This window comes from Lathamus discolor, chromosome 3 (assembly GCF_037157495.1).
Source record: "Lathamus discolor isolate bLatDis1 chromosome 3, bLatDis1.hap1, whole genome shotgun sequence".
Taxonomy (NCBI): domain Eukaryota; kingdom Metazoa; phylum Chordata; class Aves; order Psittaciformes; family Psittacidae; genus Lathamus; species Lathamus discolor.
The window spans coordinates 73,776,360-73,797,163 of record NC_088886.1 but is presented as its reverse complement, the minus strand read 5'-3'; the positions used below and the strand labels follow the sequence as shown (position 1 = coordinate 73,797,163).

The window sequence follows — 20,804 nt, the reverse complement described above, 5'->3', positions numbered from 1 at the left end:
CAGCATGGCCCCACACATAGACAAGACTTGGATCCTAGAGCACTTGGCTTCTGCCCTTACTGTTAGTGATTAGAACTGTACCCTCCTATACTGGGGACTGAATTTCTTTTCAGAGAATATTAATTGATTGAAAGTTAAATTCTTTTAAACTTGGAGGGTACTTCAATACTGCTGTTCTTTGCCACCTACCCACATGCAAATGGGTGTGGCTTCTTAGCAGAAGCAGATCCATATAATCAATAGAAAGAAGATTATGTTCTTCTAGTTGTAATTTATTTCACTTATGTTTCCTCTGGAGAATCTTTTCTGTTTTATCCATTTTGTAGCACAAATCTTGTAGCCTAATAATCAATTCTCGTGCCACTGGATGTAAGTAATCCCACTAAGCTTCACAGAGAATTACTCAGATACAGTGGGTAGAGAATGTGATCCAAGAGGTTCACCTGTACATCTCCAAGCTAACCCTCTCTACCAACTCTGCTACCTTACCTTAGTGTCTGATTTTGAGTAGGGCAAGCAGTCTCTTGGGCCTGCTGAGGAAGGCCGTACATAACAACTGTCTGTATCAAGAAAAGTGGCCCTTTTAGTAGTTAAGGAGCAAGCTGAGCTGGGTCTTGGTGGGAGCAATGACTTTGCTCTAGACTTTGAGGCAGGAATCTTTGACAAAGAGGCAGTCTAGTCATGAGAAAACAAACAAAAGAAAACACAACATGAAGCTGGACAAAAAGAAACCACATGCAACATGGAGCAAAAAAAAGAAAAACAAACCACCACCACAGCCCAAGCTATGAATGAATACTTTCCTTGTGTCTGGTAATGGTGTCTATGCAGTTCTGACATGCATGCAACTTTCAGTTCTGTGTTGTTGGACTGAAATCATCGGGGGCTGGACAGTTACTGATTGTAGGAAGTACTTTTTTCTGCAGATGCTGTATTTGTCTTGTCTTCCTAGGACAAAACTGGTGCCATATATGGCATTTCACTGGTACAGCTGCTGATTGTCTGCATTAGAAACAAGTGCAAAACTACAGGAGCACCAAGAGATCCTAGTCCTTTAAAACCCAGTTGCACTTTTGAAATATATCCTTCCAGGCTACGGTCAAGAATAAAAATGTGGGAATCTTAAAAGCAAAGTTACAGCAGTATTCCCACACTGGCAGAAGGACATGAAAGTATTGCTTCTTGTGTGTACACACAAAATCCCTAATGCACCCCTTGGCAATGTAGTTCTGATTCAATCTGTATTCACACTAGCTTGAAGATACAAACACTAGCGATCCCAACAGGTCTGTAACTACAGGATTTGGTACAGAACTTTAACCATGAAAAATCTGGCATTTGATCAAAGTCAGTCACCTAGACTTTCTCAATGCTCAGAAAAGGTGTATGAGTTATTTCTCAAGTTGTTTTTATTAGAAAATGAGAAAAGAATGGGTTATCCAGCCCTGACAGCCATCTGGCTTAGGCTGCATACCCAGCCCACAGAAATCTGAGGCTGGTGTGCTCAATGTCATCCATGGTATCATCAATATAATTAAAAGTTGCAGAACTGTGTAATAAACCATTCCTGTCCTACAATAGCTGAGATGACTTCTGTTGGTTATCATCATCCATAACAAGTAACAAGGCAAGAAATTACTTCAAAGGATGGAAGTACTTCACTAGCAAGAATGTATTCCTAGAATGACTTTTGCAACATATTTATGCCTCTTTCTGTTAATACTCATTTCACTGTCTGGGAATAAACAGAATAAAGTCCTTGAATAATTATTTTACACAGAAACTACACAATGCGTGTTTCTGTCACATCAAAGGCTTCTCCAGACTTTGATTTGTCACAGCTCAATTTATGGGTTCCATCCACTTGTGAAACTTTGGGGCATATTTACAAACCCACTAGGGTGGTTACTGATGCTGAATTTTTGGAAGCAGAGTATCTATGTTGGTTGGCCTCAGGAAGCAGAGATTCTGCAAACACCTTTCTCCTGATTTTCTGAACTCGAGCTATAATGCAGCACACAGTTTTAGGCACAAATGTTCACTCAGTGGTTTTTGCCTTTTTCAACATGTGGGTCATGCAAATGTTTCCCCTAACAAGACTGGAAAGCTTTTACAGATTAATATCCTACGCATGATGTAGAGACCTTGTCCTCTTCACTCAAACTGCACACAGTGACCTCCATTAATATGTGCATCTAATGTGGATGCTAAACATGGACGAGACTGAGATCTTTCGATCAAACAGCTGGCGGAAAGGCATGATCTTGAGCTAATGCACTGCTTGAAGATTATCACAGTCTAGATCCCCTCAGTGTTATTTAGGGAGGCAAGTCAGTTCTTAGCATCAGCAACAGAAGCAGAATCTTGCCCAATTGGATTTCAGTGACATGCTGAAGGCTGGTAGAGCAAGCAAAGAAACCAAATGCCTCGATCCCTTCCTGTCCTTTACCCAGAAAACTGTTCTTACTCTCTGTTAGCAATACATTACCTTTGATCTTTGTTACAATTCATGTTGCTGGAAGTGCTAGCTGTCCACAGGACACATCTGTATAACTCTAAAACTCAGGAATTGCTCAAGTTGGGATGCAGAAACCTCACTTTATTTCAGAGGTGTTCCTAACATGACTGATGTTCTCAACATATCACTACTGCAGGTACACAGCTCCTTCCAGCAGATGGAACTGCTCAGCCTTTCTGAACTTGTTCTGCAAAGCAATATGTAAACTTGCAGTTTGAAGATAGGTAACAAAACTGATTGGGTTGGATGATCTAGCCTTAACCAGTGGAGAGGAAAAAGCTGCATTTGAAGGACATAAAAGCTGAAAATCAGAAAGAAATACAACAAAAAGAGGGGTCTTTATAAAAGCAGAGGTGAAGCCAAGGCACAGAACAGAAAATGTCTAGGGGTTGCACAACTGTAGCAATCAGAGAAGTGAAGCAAGAGGGAGAGAAAGTAAGCAGGGGACAGACTTCTGATCTTTGCTGTAAGTTGACAGCAGATAATCTGTAGCAAGGAGATAATTTCAGAGAACGATCTTGCAGTTTATACTTGGAGTACTCCCTGAACACAGATAACTCTGAAAATGGGCTAGTATTGACTTCTCTTGTGAATTGATCATCGCTTAAGAAAAGACAGTAATAAACCATACTGTTGACTCAGACCAGAAACCTGTCTAGGTATTTCTTACTGTACTAGTAAAGAAATTCTAGCAGTTTTCAGCAGGTTATGAGCTGAAATGAGTCAGACCTGAAAACCCACATGAAATCCCAGAATCCATGGCTGAATCCAGGTCTAAATTTCACAGCCTCCTCCAAAGCCTCCAATCAGTTATGCTGCTATCATCATTAAAAATTTCTTATGAGTCATAAACTATGTGTAGCACTTTAAGAGGCTGATCTTTTTGTTCCTCAAAGAACTGACTATCTGGTTGAAATAAATCAGCCATGGAATACATGAGGAAATTAAGAGGGATCCTAAGAAACTCACTCATTGTTAATGGCGGCTAATAACGGCACAGTGCTGTCAGTGCTATAGATGTGTATTAGCATGTGTCAGTGCCATGTAAAAACCAGTTGCATAGGACATAGTGAAAGGAGGCTGGTTTCTTGGGGATTTTGGAGTGATGGGACAGGAGGAGTGTAGGTTCAGCGTGGGAACAGAGTTTGAACACTGCAGTATTTGCTGAAGGAAACAGCAGAAGCAAGCCAGAAAGAAGGAGCAGAACAGGCTGAAGAACAGCTTAAGGCAGGACACGTAACTGTTAGGTTGAATCACTGGCAGAAATCAGCAGTCCAGGAGACGGCCATTCAAAAAGCACTTAATTGCATATAAAATGCTACCAGCCAGTACAGGCAAGAGCTCTGCAGAATGCATGGCTATGAAATAGTGCATCATACACCCAGTGAGTCCTGGGGGAGGGTTTCTGCCTATGTAGCAACTGAGCAAGGTGGCTGTATGAATCGGATGCTGCAGAAAGGGCCAAGGTACACAGTTCATCCCAGGATGACAACTGTGTGCAGCCTGTGTGCCCCTATGCATCTCCAAACTGTCATCACCTACCACTCAGGACTGTAATTTGGGTTATTCAGGAAAGGTGGTTTTAATTACTCTTAAATGAATAATGAATATGGCAAACAAATTCTAACTGGAACACAAGTTTTAAATGGAACACACAATTACTGAATTAACACAAAAAGATCTGAAATAAGGACAAAGGAGATTATAAAGATGAATGATAAGATAAATTTACTCACTGAGAGTTTTTCCTTTGCTTGTTTAAATACACCAGGAGCCTGGTTTGTTTCACCACCTGCTGCTGAGAGACCCAAAGAAAGACTTGAGAGTTAAAAACAATAATAATAAGCTTAATACACTTGTTAGAACAATTAAGTGCCTTGGAACTACTGTGCAAATGAAGTACTTTGTGAATTACTTTCAGTGAACTGTATGCAGAAATGTACCTGCCTTAAACATGTCCTGTACTCATCATACTTGAGATAAAAATTATATTCTGCACATTTCAAAGTTTTGTATCCGTGTTTCTTGAAGTCTAGAAACGACAGTAAGAAGTTCAAGAAATAACTGACAAGAAGGTCTGGTTATGAAGGCAAACACTCAAATGCCTTTGTAACCTGATTTTCAGGACTATCCTCTAAAAATTAGGCTCCTTTTAAGTAATCCACAAATGAAAATGTTGAGAGACCCTAAAATCACCAGTTTTCAAAATGTTAGACCTAACTCCTCATGGAAAGAGTGAGCTGCACTGCTGAATTATCATCCTAGTTGTGTCAACAAGGTCCGTGTGCCGTGGGTCAACTAAGGCCTGAGACTTCAGCAATTCAAATTCTGTGACTTCAAGTATGTTAATTTAGTATTTTGTTTATTTGATAGAACATGGTTTGAGGTAAGACTGTGCTCTCAGACTTGGCTTCCCTCCTTATGAAAAGTTTTGGAACAAAGCAGCTTTTTGGAAAGCAGGTTATTAGTTTCACCCCAACACTGCTGCTCAGGAAGTGATCTGCCACACAAAAACTAGAGGTGAAATCTTAGGGCATCTGTGCCAGGATGTCCTTAGTAAATGTAGACACAGGACAGTCGTCACAGGTGACAATCTTCTGACAGTAAACCCAACTGTCTTCCAACTGTAACCCAACCCTAATGCATCATACAGGACAGAGCCAATTCATTTTCTCCGTTCTCTGTGCAGTTCCCAGGCATGGTGAGGAGATCCTTGGTTTTCTGCCACACTTCCCACTCTAGTTCTGCCATCTTAATAAAATACTTATTCAGTAAATTGAAGGAGTAGGGGAGAAAGCTTGTGAGGAGGAAAAGAATGTAACTGTGTACTTCAGTTCTGGATGCATAAGAGGGATGAGTACAGCACAGTCCTCCTGCATCACATTTGACCACATCTGTTACTGCTGGGTTTGTTCTGGTTTGCATCTCTTCTAAATAATCACAAATAGCATCCTTTCTCCTTCCCTTGGCATGGAGCCTTAACCAGCCACCACTATGAAGTAGGAAGACTAACTGTGCTGCTTTTGTGGACTTACCTGAAAGCATCACAACTTCTCCATCTGAGCAAAACATCTCTAAAGGCACTGCTGCCAGTTTAAATACACAACAAACATGTTCTACCTCAGGGGGTGACCCCAGAATTGAAGACAAGGAACAGAAGTGTATCACATAGTGACTCCTACTCATAGCCAGGTAATGGTCTGGGTCTTGCAACCGTAAACACTCCTCTGATGGCACAACTGCAGTGGCATTTCACAGCCACTAACAAAACACCAGTCAGACTGGGGTTTCATTCATGAACCTCCACCAGCCAAGGCAAAGACTTTACAAGCCTTTCCTCAGAGGTGGCCACGAAGTGTCTTTTTCAAATGGCCCAGGTGAGTCTCTTAAAAAGCAGTTCCTCCCTTGTGGATATGGCACTGTAAGTTACCAGTATTTGCCAGTGCTCACCAGTGACATGGGGATTTTTTTCTGGTGTTGAGGGGAAATGGGAAAGTTGTCATTTCCCTGGCCACTGTGTAGAAAATAGGAGCAAATATTTTTTGTAGGCACTTGTATGTTCCAATTTTAAGTCACAGTAAATGAAACATTTAGGTTTTAACTGCAATAAACTCAAAAGTTATACAGACTACACTGCTCAGGGACTTTCGGTGGGGGTCTGTTGGCCAGCTATTGCTAAAGCTGACAAGACTATTCCAAATAGGACACAGTGACAGTTAAAAATGGCTTCAAGAAACAGTGCTATATTTTACATAATAGCGGGAGAGAGACAATGTCCCTCAAAATTACAGATCCTGGAAAGAGCTGATGAAACATGAGATATTTTTCACATTGTTCATATTGTGGTGCAGTTCAAGCTCTTGTCCTTTACAGCCCAAGCCTCAAAGTTCAACCCTCATTACTGAAGATTTTATGATCAATCTGGGTCCATCACTTGTTGGTTGCTTTCTATCTCAGTATTTAAATGTACCAGGAGTTCATTCTTCTATTACATTCTTCATTTTGATTAAAATATCTGCTGCACTATGTACTGGAGCAAGAGAAAAGCAGCTCTGACAGTTGCCAGGCAGCACATGTTTAAGGCACTAGGCAGATTCCTTATGCAAGTCTATTGGTGTGACTCAGGCCTCTACAGGACACTATGGACCAGAAGAGTTCAGAGGAGTTATACGTAGAGTGAAGACAAGACAGCACCAGCCACATGGCTACAGAAGGGTAGGCAAAGGTGAGAACACTACAGAGACAATGCTTCCCCCCTTCCCCCCATTTCCACAGCTTACTGAACCCCTTGGGTCTTTTGAAAGAATATGTGAATTATAACTTCTGAGCTGATCAAGCTGTCCTTCAGCAAACTGTAAAAGGGAGCTACAGGAGTTGTTCTAATGCTTTTTAAAGATTCCTCCCTCCTCGCTACTTCTGGTCCAGGTGCAAGTTAGGACAGCCTAAAGACTGCAAACTGAGGAGGAGTCATCACTGCAGCACAGAAGGGCCTGGATCAGCCTTTCCTTCCCTGGCTTCATTTCTCATGAGGGAAGCAGGAGGAAGTAAAATGACTAGATTCCCCCAGAGGAGCAAGGCAATGGGACTGAATATTTAGTTCTGTTTTCCTAATGGAATACAACCAGGAGGCAGTACAAACTTCCTACAGTTGAGGCATGACATTAAAGGTGCCCTTGCATAAGTATCTTGAGACTGATCTGAATTTGGAACAGGAGAGACTCACTGGTACAAAACTGAATGGGAGTGACTTCTCGGGAAGAACACTTTTGGTATTGCACTGTGTAACTACAGGATGGGTAATCCTGTTCTTCCTTTCTAAGCTATGAGAAGAGGCTCACGTAGTTCTACATTGCTGTGCATGGTTCTTCTCTTAGTAGCCCTGGTTACACTCTTTAACAACTGCACTGCAGCATGTGGCTGTTACATGACAGAAAACCTGGCCTCTTTTAACAATTTTTTTCTTTTAAGATCACCAAAAAGGTCAAGATGTTCATCTTTTCACCCTGAACTCACAGTAACAATGAATAATATGACAAAAGTGCTGAAAGTATTCTTTTTGGTTTGCTAAATAATGATACACCTATCAAGCTGGAACAGGAATCATTTGTTTCATCCTTTCATCTTCCTCTACCAAATATTAAGATTTGTGCTTGGAATGCATTCGTAGTGTGAGCCCAGATTTCTTCTCTCTCAGCTTCACGCTGCGTGTGGCTGGATTCTCCCTGTGGATTTTGACTGTACAGCAGAAACATCAGTGACAGATTGTGAAGTGTCAATATAGATATCATCAATCAACAAAATATAAGCCTGAAACACTTCTTATTATGCATGAGAGTAAAAAAGCAAAGTAATGGAAATGCATCCCATGGTTGAAGCTGTCAACATTTTCCCACCAGAAAAAAAAAAGCATAATTAAAAAAAAAAAAAAAAAAAAACCAAAATGATGAGTAGGGATTCCTACAACACCACACTATAAGCACGATGCCAAGTTACAACCACAGCATTTGGAGGTCCAAGCAATGACAAGCATACATGATCATGGCCTCCAGTAAAGAAATAAACCAAAACCAGGAAAGAAAAAAGAAAAATGATACAAACCACACAAAAAAAAGCAATACTATTTGTGAAGACTGATATTCTTGGAGGAAGAAATAAAAAATAGAGAAGCTGCTATAGCCATGAGAGTTACAAAAACAAAAATGTCTATGTTTGCCAGCCACATTGCATAACTGAACAGAACGCAGTCACCTGTCTGCTTCCGTTTAACACAGGAGAGATGAGTTGGTCTAGTATATTTGATAGCAGGTTTTAAAATGATTTTCCTGGAAGGAGAGTGGGTCTGAACTTCAGTTTTTTTAGCAAGTTCAGCTTTCTTATACACTGCTATGGACAAAAAAACACAAAAACATAGAATCAGGAAAAGAACCCAGCAAACAGTTTCATATGACAATACATCAAGCGGCAGGCCCACTGCTCCACCACTCCAACCCAACGCGTTGCTTCTACTGGGGTGAACAAAGCCTAAGTAGGGAAAGGGGGGACACCACTGGTGTATTAACGTCAGGTGTGCCAGCCAGTGGTCAGTGGGGATGCCTACAGTGAAATGGGGCCGGTGGAGCAGTGAGCCTCGCACATGGCTTTTCATGGAGTTGTACACTATCTCATGAGAAAGCACCACCGCTAATACGGTTACGGTGCACATCATCTACAACAGAGTAATCGGATAGTACTGTACAACAGTAAAAAAGTAAATAAATAAAAATATATATATTGTAATAGGGAGTGTTAAATGAACCTTTTTTCCTTCTCACTTCATCTCTGGAGAGTGTGCTAGGTTCCTTTTTAGCTATTTTCCTTTCAGGAGTAGAAATCCTGCCTCTCCCAGTTTTAAAAGGTTTCTCTTTTTTATGCTTATCGAGAGATGATCTTCGCAATTCTCTCTCTGCCTTCTCCTCTTTAGGAACAGTCTCTAACTGTTCAGTCATGATGCTCCTATCATCATCTGTAGGATCAGAGGAAATTATAACAACAAACAAAAGATTAGTAACAAATGTTAACAATACTGAGGTGGAGCAGGGAAAAATAGTTGAAGACAGAGTAGACATTAATAGAAAAAGGCAGACTATTTTACCATTTTTCTGAAACATGCTGAGTTTACTATTATAACTATAATAATCTTGCTTTTTGATCATTATGATTTGAAAGCAAAAGTATTTAACAGACAAAACAGAAAGGATAATGCACACCTTGAGTATCTGCCCAGAGACTGTCTGTGTCCATGACGGAGTCATCGATTGTTGTTTCATCTTTGTAATCATCACACGTCTCTGTCTTGTAGTCAGTGAGCAGGATTTCTTCTCTCTGGGGTGAAGCAGGCGCTTCTGGGGAGCCCTCCTTGGGCTCAACTTGAATGTCTGGCAGTTCCTCAACCTCCAGCTCCTCTTCAGCCTGGGAGTCCCCTGTTTCAATGTCTTCCTGCTGAGTAGCAGCAAAGCGCACGCTGTGAGAAGCAGATTCACCCTCATCAACTGTTGTCTGGACCACTGTGATAAAGTCATCCTCTACTGTCACCACTGATTCAACAATGCCTTTCAGTTCAGGCAGTGCTTCTGGGCTACCCTTGGCTAGCACTTCTTCAGTAGTAGGTTTCCCAAAGTCTATTTCGGGGGGCATTTCTGATAGGAGATGCTGTTTATCTTCTTTGATTTCTTCTAGCCCTACTTCCACCTCTTCTTCCTCATGTTCTTCCTCTTTTGAGGCCCCAGCTGTCACTTCACATGGCAGCAGATTTTGGTCTTCCATAGGTTTCACAGCTGTATAGGGAGTCATTTCAGTTCCTTCTGCAGGCTGTGGTATGCTCTCCATCTGAATCTCAGCAGGCTCTTCCTGGAGAGGCTCAGCTTTTGGAAGGAGGAGCTCCATACAAGGCTCCTTTGCTGGTAACTGTGGAGGCAGCTCTTCGCCAGACAGAGGACGTTTTGCAGGTTCTGCTTTGATATCCTCTGGTTTCAAGGATTCTCCATTCAAACCTTCTTGGCCTTGGTCATGCTCTCCGCTAGATTCATAAGATTCTTCTTTATCAACTGCCTCTTGATGTACCAGATCGGGCTTAGTTACTTTTTCTTTAATTTCTGTTTCTGACAGTTTGCTGCTCTCCTTCATGTAACTAGGCTCGATCTTGGAAAGTACATCTGCATCCTTTGCTTCTCTGGACAAGATGATCTGATCTTTCTGTTGAGTGTCTTTGGGTTCAGGCTCTGCTCTTTTAACAGAGGCTTTGTCCTTCCCTGAAGAGAGAGAAGCAACCTCGCTTATCTTAGCTTCTAACTGACTCTGATATTCTTGGTCAGCTCTCATTGCAGCCACTTCCATATCATGCTTTATAGCATTGTAATCTGGTTTAATTGGAGCTTCTACCTCAGCTAACTCAGGAACAACACTAAGAGTCTTCTCCTCCTTCTCTACTGACAAAGAAACAGCACCTTTTTCTACTGCTGTCTCGGAAGCTGATATTCTGTCATACATTGTATCACCAGTTACATGAACTTTATCAGCCACACTTTCCTCTTTCATTTCTAAGATTGCCTCAGGTCTTGTCTTCTCTGGCTCCACACCTTTAATGGGACAGACCTCTTTAGAGTCAAGATGATCTTCATTTTTTTCTAGCACAGTATCCAGCTTCTCTCTTTTCTCCTGCTCAAAGTCCCTCACCAGAACAGGCTCACCAGTGGCATGCTGACCTAAGTCTTTTTCACTGAGGAATTCTTTGGATTTTTCAGCTGCTGCCAGCTTTACTTCTATCAAAGACAGGTCGGGAGCTAAGCCACGTCTCAGTTTCTCATCTGTGCCTTCGTAAAAGGGACAGGTTTCACTCGTTAAATTCTCACTGTCCTGAACTGGAGAAGGGAGTGGGACTGTGTACTTATTGAAAACACAGTAGCCCAAGTCTTCTAGCTGACTTTCAGCTTTGAGAGTCACGTGGTTTTCATCTGTTACAGGCGGCAGGGCTGCGCTGCTGTCTTCTACAATAGTGTCAGAAGAAACTGATTTCTTCTGTGCCACCTCAGCATCTGCGCTCACAGAGGCTAATCTAGATCTTGTCCCTGCTAAGTCTAACATTTCGGGCAGGTCAGGAGCCAGGACAGCCCCATTTTTGTAATAGTCTTTGGCCAGGAAAGGTGATTCGGCCACAGTCTCAGGCTGGACTTTTTCTTCTGCCATTGCTTTTTCTTCTTCAATATGCTCATCTTCCTCTCTACTATCAATAGGGAAGCAGGGAGCCTTCTCCAATGCTGGTGTGGTTGCTGGCAAGTAGTCATCACCTTCATCCATGCTGCCACTAGTGTTAGTTAGTATATCTGAAGCAAGTGGAGAAAGATCATGTGCACGACCAAAGCTAAATCCTAAGGCTATTGAATCCAGGCAGGACATGGGCAAGTTAATAGACATACTTCTCTGTTCAATTGCAGATCTGCCCCCAAGTCCCAGGCTCCTACTCAGAGTTAGGTCATCTTTATTTTTACTGTGGAGTTCTCTCTTATCCCCATAGACTTTGGGGTCAATTGTGAACATTCGTTCTGTTGGGGAACTTGGTTCTTCTGACTTGTCTGGTGTAAAGCTTTGAGCCAGGGTACTGTACCCTATTTCATGAGCAGGCACACTCTGCTGCTGATCCAATTCTGTCTGCAATTCTTCGTCCTCTTCTTCTTTGTCTTCAGGTATTAGACGATCTGTCTGATAAGGCTCATAGACACTCTCTTTAGTGTCACTTAGCTCATAGTAATCACTGCCTTGTTTCAGAGCATCTGCTTTGAAGGCTTCATCTTTCAGAGCAGAGGTTTCAAAGTACTTTGACATTCCTGATCGATCCTCCTCTTCTTTGGTTTGAGGAGTGGAAACACTTGTCTTATCTTTTTTAACATCTTTCTCTTGAGAAGCTTCGTTAGTAAGAGTCTTGTCAGTGGTTAAACTTGGTGCCTCAGGGGCTCTCTCTGTTATTCTGGATAGCTGAGTGGTATCAGGGTGCTCTACTGTTTTCTCAAGGGTCAGCTCATGGCCTAACTTGGCTGGGGGTACGTGTGTGCTTGGCTGCACCTCCTTTTTCATGTCTGCTGTTGCTAGGAGTCCACTTTGGTCCATTTCTTTTTCTGCTGTGAGAATATCAGGTGACTTTTTAGCTTCACCATCCTTTTGAAAATCTGCTTTGTCTAAGGAAAGTGCCTTAACTTCAGGTTCTGTGGTCAATTTACCACCATCTAATGCTCGAGCATCCCCTTTATCATAGAAGTCATACCTTTCTTCCTCATCACTCTCATCCTTGGTCATGTCCTTTTCCTCCCCCCATGCAGGGATTTTCTGGGTGCTTGGCGTTTTCAGGCCATCTACAGTTACTGTTGAGACTTCCTGCAGAGCTAGTGTCCTGTCTTTAGTGAGATCTTTGGCAAACAGTTGGTCTATGGGTTCTTGTTTTGTTTTGGAACTGTCTTCAAGTGGAAGCTCCTGGGGTACATCAGGAGACGGGCCTGAAGGAAGTTCACTTTTGACTCCTTCTGCCTTGAATTCTGATAGCAATAGAGAACTTTCACCATGGCTGATGGCACGATCTCGGACATCTTTAAGATCGTCTTTAAACATCATAGACATAGCTTGGTTGGATGGTGAGGGCACATCTGCAGTCCTTTCTTCCGTTTTACTCCCTTTAGGCAGTTCAAATGACAAGTCCTTTTGTTCTTGAGAAGCAGGAGGCTTGGCTGCAAAACTGGCTTCCCCTTTCTTTTGTGAATCGGTTTCCAAGATCTGTTCTGATAGAGGTGAAGGCATTTTTTCGGTGTCTTTGCTCTGTAAATCCTTTTTATCTATAGCCTCTGTTTTTGCTGGCTGTGGAACTAAGGCATCATATTTAGGTTGCTCACCAGTCTTACTGTCTTTCCCAGATTCATGTTGCTTTGTGTCTAATGGTTCTGCTGCGAAAGGGCGTGAGCCCTCCTGGACACGGAATTCCATCTTCGTGGCTGCAAGTAAATCTGAAGTAGTTTGTTTGGGTTTTATAACAAGATTATTTAAAGCACTTACAGGCAGGCAGTCATGTGGCTTACAACAAACAACATCTTGGTATGAATGATGGAAAGGAAAGGGAGGAAGATGCAAGCATGCAGCAAGGCCATCCACTTAGAAATCTGCTTTAAAGTGTAAAATCCTAGTTTCCTTTCAATATATGAGGTTTTATAGTGAAAATGTGAGTTGAACACATATAAATATGTGACCACTGAAATGAGATGATTTCATGTGATTTCTTCATTTCATGGTTTGTACGCAACAGCAAAACCACAAGTAATCCTCACTTCCTTGGTATGCTTTGATGGACTCTGTAGCTTATGTTAGATTTGCGACAGTCAAGTCTGCAAGATTAAGTCCAATCAATGGTATCTTTGTATGGTGCTGACATTTAAAATATACATAGTTACGCATTTCTATATCCTTTCTACATTATTCTTCTACATGCAGCCTAAACTAAAGAAATATTGCATACAAAATGGTTTACAAGTGTCAGAAGAGGCTGGGGATTTAATCCTACTGATTTCTGACATTCACTCTTTGTCAAATGACAAAAATCTCACTGCTGTCATGAACCCTGTATAAATCAGCAATATAGCTATTAATAGTCCCAGATCTTGGAGGTCTGGTCTTCAAAATGGACAGCCATTTTCAGCTCTAGCTGAAGTCAAAGAATACATGGCTTGTTTCAATGGCTGTACATTAGGCCCTAATTAAATTAATTTAAAACAAAAAATACTACTCTTATGGTCTGCCACTATAATTTTAGGGAATAACACGTAGTTGTTGGGCGGGGGGTTTATGCGCACTCTGTTATCATTAATAGCTTGTACTTTTTTAATGTCTTATGGAAAATAATGATTTCCATCCTATAGAGATCTATCATGGAAAATATGAAGCGAGACACTGCAAAATGTGGCAGAACTTTCTGCAGTGATCTGTAAAAAAAGCTTTATGAGTGGTCTTCCAGAGCTTGTTACAGCAAGCGTTGGGCTGACTCTGAATCTCTGTCTCTTATTTCAAGTCTGCAGAGCCATCTTTTTGATGAATCAGAATTTTTTAGATCAATTAATACTGAAGCATTGGTCATTCTTTAAATATTTCCATACATTAGCATTTAGTCAAAATGGCCACCACTATTCGAAACTCTCCAGGTAGAAAAAGCAGAGGTCTGCAACTACAGTAATTTTGCTCCTTTTATGTTTTACATTTGGTACATTCGACAGCCCTATGAAGTATAAAAACATGGCCAGTGAGCCCATGTCAGTCTTGTTTCACAGGAATTAAATAGCTAGATACTGACTTTCTTTATGTGTCCTACTGTGCCTCTTACTGTAGTGCAAATGAACAATACCAATGACATCAAAACATAGTCTCACTGCCAAGGGAATTTAATATTCTTTAGCTGGACCAGCCAGAACACCAGCCTCCCAAATGCAGCATTTCTTAGCCAGGTAGTGAATGGGTACATTACTACTCCACACAGTGTGTCTTTACACTCTGTTGCGCTGGCTACAGAGAAATACCATTAAAAAGTAGCCTAGTTCTTCCACACTACAATATGAATTCAGTAAATATTTTGCTGAGTGAGTAGATCAGAACTTCACCCTACAACCCCAATCTACTGAATTGCTTCACTATGAAGGCAAACATCCCAGTGGAAGTGATGGAGGTTTTGCCAAAGAAGGTCATTCCAGCAGGGTTAAAAATCTGTGATAAGGTTAAGACACAAAAAATCAGAGTTCTGGCAATGACTGAGGAGAGGAAGGGTAGGCTGCGATGAATGGCAAGGATATGACATAAAAAGCAATAGCTTTAGGGAAGCTAAACCAGAATGCACTGAAGCACACACACAAAAACCCAAAACCAAACAAAAAACCTGCACACTGCAAATGGAAACATTTCTAGAGTTTAAGCCTCTTTATGTCATAATCAAAGTCAATAAATCTACTTTTTGAAAGAAAAGCAGATGAATCTCTGCACCAAAAAATAAAAAATGTACATAGATTAGCAATGTGACTGGCAAACACATCTGAGATGGGGGAAAAAGGCTTAGGCAGAGGAATCAGCTTAGCTGCAAAGCACATTTTGTCATGGCAAAGTAAAAATTCAGGAATCAGCCACAGTGGTGGGAAACCATGTTGTCATACAACACCTATGCAATCATATTATCTGCTACACACTCTTCAAGCATAATAACAAGAGCAGTCATAAATGGGAAGAACAGGAAATGAAGCAGCCTTGGAAAGCACTGGAGAAAGCTGAAGGATTCACCGGCAGCAAACACATGCAAACCTAAGGAGGACACACCTTCCTCAGCCGAGGAAGGGGATGTGTCTTTCAGGGGTGTCACAACGGTTACACTTTCCCTGCTGGATGCCACACTTGGCACTTTGTCTTCATGACACAGTTTGGCCTCCAAACCAGAATCCGACTGACTCTGAGAGAGGCCCTTTGTCTGGTCCGAAGGCTCAGTGGGCCCATGCTCTTTCCCCAGTTGCTTCCCTGGAAGAGCAGCAGGTTTCACTTCCACAGCCATCAGACTCTTTACTGGTTCTTCTTCTTGGGGATGGAAAAAGGAGGCGACATCAACACCAACAGTAAACACCAAGCACACAGCTCAACAGGACTGCTTTTACATAACACTTTCAGCTCTGAATATTTTGGGTGCAAGTGTGTCAAAGGACAGCTAGTATCCAGCCATTTTAGTCATTGTGGAACTGAATTTTCCTTAACGTAAAAGCCAAACCAGAAACCTGTCTCCCACACAGAAACATGGTTATGCTGTAAGATGAGAGCTGAAAGTGCTTTACATGTATACCTCTCCCAGAGATGACTGTGGGTCAAATCGTGATTGCAAATGGAGATGGTACTGAATGATAGATGGCTCTGAGAACACCAACACATCAATGATCTCAAAGTACACTGGTATTTTTCTGCTAAATGTCCTGTTCAGTCCAGTACAAGACATTCAACTGAGGTGAAGGAAGGTATGAGGCATTAATTTCTTTCAGCTGACCTTGGCAATACAGACTGCTAAATGCCAGCTAGTCAATCTACCACATGAATCCTGGATTTGGTAAAACATTAAGCCACTTCTATAGGCTTAATAAGCCCTGTGCATAGCTGATAGCTAATGGTTTCACAAGAATTCAGCCTGGAGTCCTACACTGAACAGGTTTATAAACAATTACACCCCTAGGCTGCCTGACATCTGAGCTCTGTGTGTGAAAAATCAGTTTTAACACCAGGACTCTTTATTTCCCTTCCTGTTTCCCCACCAGCCCCTAGGCTCCTTGTCACCAATTAAATCAAAGAAACCCACGAGTGCAATATAGCTACTTGTTCATCTGAATTTACTGTAGTATCAACACCAGTCTTTATTCATGCCACGTCAGAAGAATGATTAGAAAAATCTCCATTCGGGACTGTACTCCTGCCATTGCTTCTCAGACAGAATACTACCGTGCTCTGTAAGTGTCCCTTCCAGTAAGAATTCAGGATTAAGTGTGAAAACTTTGATTCAGCAACATACTTAAGCAGCTGATCAGCAGCCATGCTGCAGTCAACCTGATGACCTCTTTGGGTTTAATGCGTGTCTTATGATTAAGGACTTTACTGAATCAGACTTCAAAACAAAAGTGGCTTCAAAGCTGGAATTGGCTGTATCCAGCCTCTTGGCATTGAGGTAAAACCTCTTTACCAGGGCTTGATTTTTCTCCTGAGACTGGCCTGGCAAAAAAGCACACCATCAACCATTCACTTCAGTTATGGCCTTTAAAAACTAATTTAGGGAACATAAACACTGAGGCTGAGAAAATATTACTATGTAAAGTACAACACATTATTAACAACATATAAAAATGTAATTAAGGTTAGATGCTGTATCTTAAATTAACAGAAGACAGAAGATTCAGAATCAGAACTGGACTGGCTGTTACAGGGATATTGATACATGGGCAGATTACAGAGGCAGCCTGGCAGAACAGGAGATGTCCAACTACAAGAGGTCCTGACTTGAATAACTTGCTTTACTTTTCTTTCTCTGATTTTACCAAACTTTGTACGTGCATCCCTTTCAGTTAAACAATCTTAAGGAAAGCCTCTCGTTTTACTCTGAGCAATTTAATCTGTACCCCTCCATTTCCTGAGACACTTCACACAATGTGCCATGATTAAAACTAATTACTCACCACAGTAGAAAGCTATCCCTGTCTTAATAAAGGAAACCTAGAGACTGACTTTGTACAGCAGACTTTTTAATGCCAAACAGGCTGCTAGCTTACAGGCAGCAGGTGAGGAGGGCTGCTTCCTAATGCCTATCTTTTCACTAATGATCCAGCTTATTTCCTAGTTTTTTCTCTCTGTTCCTCATAGGTGTTCTGAGATTTTCCACTTTCACCAGAGACAGATGCATATGACTGAAAAGGAAGCTGACCAAGAACTAACCAATCCAGGAGTGCTCCAAGTACAGCTACAGGCATCCAGCCACTTTTTGCTGCCTCCCCTAGCTTCAGGCAGACAAGCTGACATAACGATCTTCAATCATTAGCATTGATCTCCTTCTGGCTCTGTTGCAGTATTAAGCTATATTATCCTGTTAACTCTGAACAAATCTGGTTTTGATGAAATGACCCAGTGAGCAACTTCAGGTATACATCTCCACTTTCCTAAGACACAAACCTCTTAGGATTCAGTATTGGTTTTAACTTCAAAATTGAGTTAGTCAAATGCTGCAAGATGAAATGTGATCTATTTTGCCTTGAAGAAGTCAGCATTCCTGTAAGTCACCAAAACACATTCTCCCTTGATTCCTCAAAGGCCATTTCACTTTTATGTAACCCCCACTGATAAAGCAAGACTTACTGATGTGCTTAAGACATAGAAAAAGGGCATACAGAAACATAGAAATAGTGAAATTTTTTTTCCCCTCGTTTCCAGTCAGCTGACACAGTGTTAACTGGATGTATCCACAAAACATCGCAGGCTATAATGTGATATATGTGATGGATGGCAGGCAGGTAGAGGGGAAGAGGAATAAAATGGGACCATGATCAGTTCACCTTCATCCTGGCCCAACAAGACCTCTGTGCTCTTCACTGTGGCACTGGGATGTATACTAAAGCCAGTCCACTCTGAGCTGAACAAAGAGTGTTCATAGTACTCCTCATGTGAATTGCAGGACTCATCATCGGGTAGAGACACTGAAATGGAGGGGGCCAGGCGCTTACCCCACTCCCTGCTGGCAGCAGGCCTACAGCCTGGGAAGTGGTGCAGCAGTCCCACCTTATCCTCTGCCCCTTCATCTATAAACAGACACACAGACAAAGACTGCAGGACAGACAAAGAAAAGACAAGACAGGATGGACACATGCACTAGTAACACCAGCCACTGTGTCATCCTGTCAGGTGGATGAAATCAGCCAGGCTACAGGTTAAGGCAGGACTGAGGAATGAGGCTGCTGTGCATTTTAACACAGGGGCCATGTATACACAGGAGCCTTTCCTATAGTGCTTGTGGATGTGGGAAACCAACCCCCAGAACAAGTGAATTTCAAAACCATATACTCATTGTTTAGAGGAACACATACTGTATGCAAACCACATCTTACAACTTGCACTGCCACTCACAGGTACTATACACTTAACTGTATTAAAAACCTCTGAAGTATACAAGGGACTGTAAGGTCAGCACAAGAGGGAATGGATTTAAACTAATAGCGGGGAGACTGAGATGACCTCTTAGGCAGAAGTTCTTCCCTTTGAAAGTGCTGAGGCGCTGGCACAGGGTGCCCAGAGAAGCTGTGGCTGCCCCATCCCTGGCAGTGCTCAAGGCCAGGTTGGATGGGGCTTGGAGTAAGCTGCTCTAGTGGAAGGTGTCCCTGCCTGTGGCAGGGGTTGGAACTGGATGAGCTCTAAGGTCCCTTCCAACCCAAACCAGTCTGGGATTCTATGATTCTATCCCAACACAGTTGTACCCTTCATAGTCATCAGGTAAAAGTACTTGAAAGCATAAATGTTAAAAAGCCCCTTAATGAAAACACAAACCATGTTGCTTAATGGTGGTTTTGTTTCTCATTGCATCTAGTTCAAAATTCATCACTTTCTTCTTTTCCCTATAACTTGGTAACATTTAAACAACTAAAAAACCCCTTCCCCATATAGCTAGCTACCTTTTCTCCCAATGAAGACCACATAAAGCTGCTCACAACAATCTCTGTTAGTCCTGTATTTTACGCTGTCGTATCCTGTTTCTGTGGGTGAACTAGCTCCCACCTCAGTGCTTGCCAATGCTTTGGAATGACAGCTTTATTCACCCATCGCTGCAGCATTGCAGATAATCGCATAAGCATCTCAGGACCACACTAGCTACTGACAGCTGCAGGGAGGGGGAGCTTGGGCAGGTTTTTGCTAGACAAAGGAAAATAATAATGCCCAATAAACATGGTTGGCGTGTTACCTGATCCATCTGGGCCTGAAGGTGAGACTTGAGAGCCCTCTCACCATGTATAAAGCAATGAAAAACTAAACATCTAGTGCTAAAGAAAATACATTGAAGCCCATTCTGTGTGCATGACAACTAGCAGTTTGATGAACACTACTTTCATAGGGTGCCTTTAGCAGCTGCAGCTATCCCTTTGGATTTCCTACTAGTTTCAAGAACAAGTCTATGCCCAGTGTCTGTGGCTTTTCTCCAGGCAATAACAACTTAAATTTTCCCCAGAGCCTACAAAACTTTCCTCTCAGATCCAAAACACTGAGTCAGGAAGCAAGGCTTTAACACAGGCAGTGTAACAGATATTAACCAGATCTCTGTGTGTGAAAACACATTGGCTCATGAATGCTGCTGTAACTACCATTACTCAAGTTTTGGAAAACAACTTTTATCCAAACCAATTCAATCTATAAGAGCTCTAAGGTTCTTCCTGGCAAATCACACTTAAGTTTTAAGTTTCTTTCTATAGCACACGCTTAAACCATGACACACACCATGACAAGATATCTGTGTCTTTAAAAAAAGCACCCTCTTCTATAGCAATATGGCAACAAATGTCCTGTAATGTAATGACATGCATTTCTTCTGCCAGGGAAAAGAATGCCATGGTATCAACCCATCCAGGCTTGATCACCCACAAAAAAAGGAAGGAAAATTATCAATTGATGGCAGTATCAGTAGCTCAAATACGTATCACAGTGCTGCAAAAGAAAGATTATCCATGTTTAAGATTCCAGCTGGTCAGGACTGAAGGTATGCTATGTGCACCCATGCACAGACACAAATACCACCCATGCAACTCAGCTTAAGAGAACTGTCCTCACTATTTCTTTCAGGGCACAAAAAATGCCTGAAGCACTGATAGTTTAGTTGCTTTGTGCTTGCAGTGGAATCCAAACCCCAGATTGAGGGGTTTATGCATGTTTAAAAGAGGCGGGTGTGGAAAGAGAAGCCAGCAACCTGCTACTGCCAAGCAGGAAGCTCTGCAGAGCACTGCAGTAGGAAATGCTGAACACAGGTCTGTACCTGACCTTCTCACCTTTCCCTAGTGCTTAAGAGCCAGCAGCAAGGCTACAGGGAAACACCTTGACCCACTTGCAATGCAGAACCTGTGGATTTCTCCTCCACAGAAGCTTCTGCAAAATTCAGCGACAGATTTGAGAGGCCTGCAGTTTGCAAAAGGCCAGTCACAGGGAGAGAGGACACATCCCGGTGCGAGAGACCAGGAATCAACTC

The 20,804-nt window shown here is 42.0% G+C and overlaps 1 protein-coding gene across 9 annotated transcripts in view; it reads right to left on the bottom strand.

Moving 5' to 3' along the window:
• MAP2 (microtubule associated protein 2) overlaps nucleotides 1-20,804 on the bottom strand; it is a 227,169-nt gene that overhangs the window by 25,300 nt on the left and 181,065 nt on the right. For 2 of the 9 annotated variants that reach the window (XM_065669793.1, XM_065669801.1), the window contains exons 8-11: nucleotides 9,265-13,029; nucleotides 8,814-9,020; nucleotides 8,267-8,401; nucleotides 4,255-4,313 (exon numbers count right to left, since the gene is read on the bottom strand). In XM_065669793.1, coding sequence (XP_065525865.1) covers nucleotides 4,255-4,313; nucleotides 8,267-8,401; nucleotides 8,814-9,020; nucleotides 9,265-13,029 — 4,166 coding nt within the window. Of the gene's footprint in view, nucleotides 1-489; nucleotides 676-4,254; nucleotides 4,317-8,266; nucleotides 8,402-8,813; nucleotides 9,021-9,264; nucleotides 13,030-20,804 lie in introns of all 9 variants that reach the window. The other 7 variants (XM_065669797.1, XM_065669799.1, XM_065669798.1 and 4 more) reach the window with 5 other exon arrangements.